This window comes from Sciurus vulgaris (genome assembly GCF_902686455.1).
Source record: "Sciurus vulgaris genome assembly, chromosome: 10".
NCBI lineage: Eukaryota > Metazoa > Chordata > Mammalia > Rodentia > Sciuridae > Sciurus > Sciurus vulgaris.
Genome location: NC_136470.1, coordinates 88057870 through 88064262, shown reverse-complemented (window position 1 = coordinate 88064262; position 6393 = coordinate 88057870). Strand labels below are relative to the sequence as shown.

At 42.9% G+C, this 6393-nt stretch overlaps 1 protein-coding gene across 1 annotated transcript; it reads left to right on the top strand.

Moving 5' to 3' along the window:
- Positions 1–4117: 4117 nt before the first annotated feature.
- Positions 4118–4775, top strand: LOC306671012 (serine palmitoyltransferase small subunit A-like). The gene has a single exon (XM_079156070.1). It carries the CDS (start codon positions 4149–4151, stop codon positions 4362–4364), a length of 216 nt encoding a protein of 71 aa, XP_079012196.1. The 5' UTR covers positions 4118–4148; the 3' UTR covers positions 4365–4775.
- The last annotated feature ends 1618 nt before the right edge of the window (positions 4776–6393 follow it).

Below are 6393 nucleotides of genomic sequence, written 5' to 3'. Positions count from 1 at the left end.
AAAATTAGCAATATAAGGTTTATTAGCCCTAAATTTCCTTAACCTGTCTCATCCCCCTTTAAGACTGAAACAAGATGTGCAGGGACATTCAACAATTAGATTTTACAGCATCAGACCCCTGGAGTGATGCCTAGAAGTCTTCAGTCATTGTCTGATGCCTTCCAGGAACAGCAGGAAGCAGGCACAGCACAGGCACAGCACCCCACAATGAGAGTGCCCCTAAGCAGGAGCAATCATCTCATGACAATAGATTCCCTTCAAGGATCACAGGTGTAATAGATAAAACATCCTGAGCAACAAGTGGAAATCACCCCTCAAGGGATAAAGATTTTTCTGGAGTTATCTTGCAGAACCAGAGCTGAAATAATGAGCAAATCGGACCATCAATTGACTAAGGCTGCTTATATATTTACGCACACCTCTTGCTTCCTGTCCCAGTTCTTCCTCTAGTTGTAACTATACAGCTGATGGCAACAGCTTAACAACAGGGCTGAGATATTGGATCTCACTTTGCCTTCCCCAAAATGAACCTATTGATTGAAGTTTCCTTTCTTGTTTTTCACCATTACTTTTTCTCCTTGGTTTTGGGGGAGATGGTTGAACCTGTGTACTAGCATTCCCAGAGTCAGGCCTCCAGTAATAAAAGATGAGTGACAGTAACACATTCATCTTTGATCAAATCCAAATAGATAACTTATGGGCAGACCATTGTTTTACTCTATAACGAAAATTGTATTATTTTTATCTAGACATTTTTTTAGTTGGTTTTTTTGTTTGTTGGTTGGTTGGTTTTTCCTGCATATGATCTGATTCCTGAAGTGAAAGTACTTGAGAAACCTCTTTTTTCAGGACTTATGTGTGCCATGATCTCAATTCTCAGTCCTGGTCTGGTTTAAAACCCCAGAGGTCACTATCTCATCTAATTCCTGTCTCATGGATCCCCAGACTTTAATTTCTTATCTCTCAGTTCCCTTTGGCACCCAGAGATTGGTCTTTTCTGCCTTCAAAAGTGCTACACATGAAAAGAATTCTAGTTGAATTGAACCCAGGGGTGCTTTACCACTGTGCTACATCCCCTGACCTTTTTATTTTTTATTCTGAGACAGGGTCTTGCTAAGTTGCTGAGGCTGTCCTCCAACTTGAGAACCTACTCCCTTAGCCTCTCAAATCACTGGAATTACAGGTGTGTGCCACCATGCCCAGCTCATTATTGCAATATTTAATCCAAAATTTATCTGGGTTTGTGGGAGGAGGAAGATATTACTTTATTTTCTCATGCCATAGTCTCGCCTGGAAGTTCCTTATTTTCATAAGTTACTCTTTAAAATGTCATTTTAAAAATACATTCTTCACAAAGGTCCTTTAAAAAGTATTAATTACTTTTCAAACAGACCTGTCCTTCCCACCAACAAACTTTGTTGAACCTAATGATTAACTGAAGATAAACAGATTCTAAGTTCTCATTATTGATTTACCAGCATTTTACAGAGCTTCACATTACTTGTCAAATGTCACATCTAAACGCAGTGTACCCATATCTCATTACATATGCAAAAGTGAAAAGGAACTAAAAAGGCACATATAAGTGAGTATATAGTTTTGAGTTAGACTTTCAGCTAATCTAATTCTGAATTTGTTAGAAAAGCACACCACCAAACTATTTTCAGTTTAGAGTTTGCTGGGGGTATCTGTGTGTTGAGAATTTTGATTGCGTTCAGGAAAATGAAAATAAGCTTTATAAAATATCTTACAAAGATTCTTTATTAATTATATAATAATACTAACATGGATTATTTGGGCTGGGTAGGTGATTTCTAATGGAATGTTGTAATTTAGCAAATACAAATACGTTTCTGCCTTATGGTCAGTACATATAAGCATGTGAGGTTTTGTAACTCTTAGTAAGAACCCATTTTTGAAAATTATTCACTTTTCCAGTCAATAAATACATACTATATACCACACATTGTACTACTGAATATTAACCATTTGAGGAGAACAAGATATATAAGGTCCTTTTAGCTGTATAACGTTGTCATTCTTGGGGGGAGAGGGGTAGATAGTATAGTAAACATGCAGACGTAAAAGCAAATAAGCAAAGACTATGGTTATGGTTAGGAGGAAAGATTCTATTACAAAGAACAGTCAGGCCTACTCCAGAGAGGATGGTCAGGAAAGGCACCTGTGAACATGTCGTGTTGTGCATAAGTGGGGATTTAAGACAAGAAGGGGATTTACTAGAAGCTTACAGCATGAGAGCCCAAAAGGCTGTGAATGAGAGGATGCACTGGGGTTTGAGAATTTCTTGACAGAAACACCAGCAAGAACAAGGCCGTTTTGCAAGAAAGAATTTTGCAAGTTCAAGCTGAATTGAGGCTAATCTTATGGTAGACTAGTGCAGAGGAGGGAGCATGTAATAAGAGCCTAGAGGTTGGAGGAGGAGGCCAGTTCACGCAGGACATTCAGAGAAAGCGGGTTAGAATGTATTAAAAAGCAGGGCACAATATTATGCTATCTACAAGAAATCTACTTTAAACACAGATATAAATTTCTTTTAAGTAAAAGCATAAGGGAGATATACTTCAAAAGAAAACTGCGGTAACAATAATTGTATCAAAGTAGATTGCAGAATAAGAACTGTTCTGAAGAAGTAGGAATATTATTACCTAACAAGAAGAGGGTTAATTGATCGAAAAATATACAATCCTAAATACATAAAAACACAAACACAGAGTTTCAAAATATACAAAAGAAAGTCAAATCTCCCTATACTGATGAACGGATTCCATGCCAATCCAATTCAAATCCTGTAGTTGTTTTATCTAATAAATCCAGAAGCTGACTCTAAAGTATACATGGAAAGGCAAAGGAACTATAATAATTTAAACAACTGCGGCCAGGCACGGTGGCAAACGCCTGTAATCCCAGCAACTTGGGAGGCTGAGAGAGGAGGATCGCAAGTGAGGCACTAATCAACTCAGTGAGACCCTGTCTCTAAATAAAATACACAGTAGGGCTGGGGAGGTGGCTCAGTGGCCCAGTGTCCTCGAGTTCAATTCCTGGTATCCAAAACAAACAAACTTTGGAAAAGAACAGTAAAGTTGGAGGGCTCACGCTGCCTGATTTCAAGACTGCTAATAAGCCTGTAAATTAAGTGTGGGACTGGTGAAAGTATAAACACACAGATCAATGCAGCATAATAGAGGGCTATGCACATTTATAGTCAATAGCTTTTAAATTAGAATGCCAAGGGAATTCCAAGGAGTGAGTCTTTTAAACCAAGGGTGCTCACACAATTGAATAACCATATGCAATGAAAGAAAATCCAACTAACATATAACTATATACAAAAGTAACAAAATCTATTTTGTATTTTGCAAAATATTAACTTGAAATGCAAGAGTCACATAATTAAATGTGAAACTTAAACTACAAAATTTCTAGAACACACAGGAAGAAATCTTAGTGACTGTGGATCAGGCAAAGAATTCTTAAGCAGAATATAAATAACTCAAACCATAATAAAAAAAAAATGTTTAATTGGGCCTCATTGACATTGAAACTCATCTCTGGACATTTTAAGAAAATGAAAAGATAATCCTCTTGCTGAAACAAAATATTTGTAAAAACACATGTCTCAAAGGACTAATATCCAAAATATACAAAGAACTCTCACTACCGTATAGTTTAAGAAACAAAACAAATTAAGCTGGGCATGGTGGTGCATGCCTGTAATCCCAGTGGCTTGGGAGGCTGAGGTAGGAGGATCACAAGTTCAAAGCCAGCCTCAGCAACTTAGCAAGGCCCTAAGCAACTCAGTGAGACCCTATCTCTAATAAAATATAAAAAAGGGCTGAGGATGTGACTCAGTGGTTAAGTGGCCTGGGTCCAATCCCTGGTACCAAACAAACAAACAACAACAATAAAAAACTAAGTGAGTCAATAATTTGAACAGATATTTCACCAAAGATTATACAGATGACAAATAAGCACATAAATGACTTCAACATCATTACTTATCAAAGAAATCACATTAAAACTACAATGAGATACTACTACACATATACTTAAATAGATAAGATTGGGGGAAAAAAAGAACTGACAAGAATGTGGGACAGATTGATGTGTGGCTGCATCGCAGGAGGCGCATGGCGGGGATAGCGCTGGCACAGGCCTGGAAGCAGATGTCCTGGTTCTACTACCAGTACCTGCTGGTCACAGCACTGTACATGCTGGAGCCCTGGGAGTGGACTGCGTTCCATTCCAAGCTGGTTTCCATTGTGGGGATGGCATTGTACACCAGATACATCTTCATGCCCCAGCACATCATGGCGATTTTACACTACTTTGAAATTGTACAATGACCACGATATAACCAATATCTAGAGGTTCTTTGGGGAAGATCCACTCTATGAAGTTGGAATGAGACTTCATTAGATGTCCTAAGAAACTCTACCAGATGTCAACATAACCATCCTTATAAATACAAGACTAAAATCCATGAGTAGAACAGGAAAATCATCCTGACTCATGCATTGTGTTCTTTATTTTTAATTTTAAAAGAGGCTCTTGTATAGTAGTTTTTGTCTATTTTAATATTGTAGTCATTTGTACTTTGATATCAGTATTTTCTTAACCTTTGTGACTGTTTCAATATTACCCTGTGAAAGCTTTTCTTAATGTAACTTTGAGTACATTTTAATTGCCTTCTATTTTTAAGACCCAAAGTCATTAGTTGGGCTCTACTGTTCTTGCTATTGTATGGTATATACATCTATCTGCCTGAATATATTTCTACTCTTGACCAAAGTTTTATAAGAAACAATAGAGGAGGTTTCAAGATGGTGGCCTAGAGGGTGGCTGCATTTCATGTTGCTCCAGGACTCAGGATTCAAAAGAGGAGATATAGAGAGACTTGGGACCAACTCAGAGCAGCCGGGTGAGTCTCTCCCGTTGGGGAGGCGTCACGGATGGGGTGGTAGTCCCGGAACACAGGGAACTTTGTGAAGTAGAGCTGCCGGCGAGACACCCCTCCCCCAGCTGGAGCAGTGAACTCGGACAACTGGGAGCATCAGAGAGGAGGCCGCTCAGCACAGCGCTGGGACTTGGAGCAACCACTGGGGCTCCGGCGGCTGCCCAGGGGAGGAGCGGCGAGGAGAGCTGTGTGGACTCAGAACACCGGGGCCTGCCCTGAGGAGGAGGAGGAGGAGCGTGGCCGCTTGGATTCGGAGTGGCTATACCAGAGCTACAGACGGTTACCAGACGAGGAGCTGCGCGGTGAGCTGTTTGGACTCAGACCACTTCTGAAACACCAGGGTCTGCCCGGAGGAGGAGGAGGAGGAAGAGGAGCGCGGCGGGTCGTTTGGACTCACAGTGATTGCATTAGAGCTCCAGGCGGCTGCTCAAGGAGGAGGCGATTGGTGAGTTGTTTGGACTTAAAGCGACTGCTCCTGAACACAGGGGGGCTGCCTGGAGGAGAAGCGTGGTGGGTCGCTTGGTCTTGAGTGGCCACACCAGAGCTCCGGGCAGATGCCCAGAGGATGCGTGCAGCGGGTCACGTGGATTCAGAGCCACTCAGAGCGACCACTCCTGAACACCCGGGGGATTACCTGGAGGAGAAGGAGGAATGGGGAGGGTCACTTCGACTCGGAGTGACTACCCAGGGCTACGGGTGGTTGCTGGGAGGAGGAGGCACGCAGTGAGTTTCTTGGATACCTAGTGACCGCACCGGAATACTGGGCGGCTGTCTGGAGGAAGAGGTGTGTGGCGGGTCTCTGGGACTCAGAGCGATTGTACGGGGCCCCAGGTGGCTGCTCAGAGGAGGGGCCACATAGCCAGACGATTAGGTGCACAGCAGGGTCCCAGGATCTAGGAGGCTTCTTGGTGGAAGAGCCGCAGAGAGACACGCTTGGGGGCGGAGCGAAGGACTGTGAGCAGATTCTCTGAGGACGGGCAGCCTAAGGAGATTCATCTGCGAAGGGTGAGGCTCCCAGGCCCAGGAGGTAGGGCCGGGCCCCTGGGAACTTTGCAGAGGAAGGCAGCCGAGGCCAGGTGGTAGCTGTAAATTGAGGGGAACCTCTAGAAGGGAACAGACCAGCGAGACCTCTCCACCGGGTGAGTCTTCCCTGCCGGGTGAGGTTTCCCACAAGGACGGTAAAACCAGAGACTCAGGCCCAAACAGGCCTTGACTCAGCCCGCAGCCTAGTTCCCCTTTGGATGACCACTGGTCAACAAGTGGAGGCACCTCTGCCCACTAGCAGGGAATATACCCCACCTGAAGGCTACCACTCCTAGAGAGGCAGCTTCCTTGTGGAGCACCGCATTATCAACTTCCTCCAAGACTTCAGGCTACTGAAGGCTAAGAGGGGATATACTAGAAATCTACAGGTACAT

What these genes read in the sequence shown, in the direction of transcription:
- LOC306671012 (XM_079156070.1), top strand. Translation starts at nt 4,149, where the DNA reads ATGGCGGGGATAGCGCTGGCACAGGCCTGGAAGCAGATGTCCTGGTTC.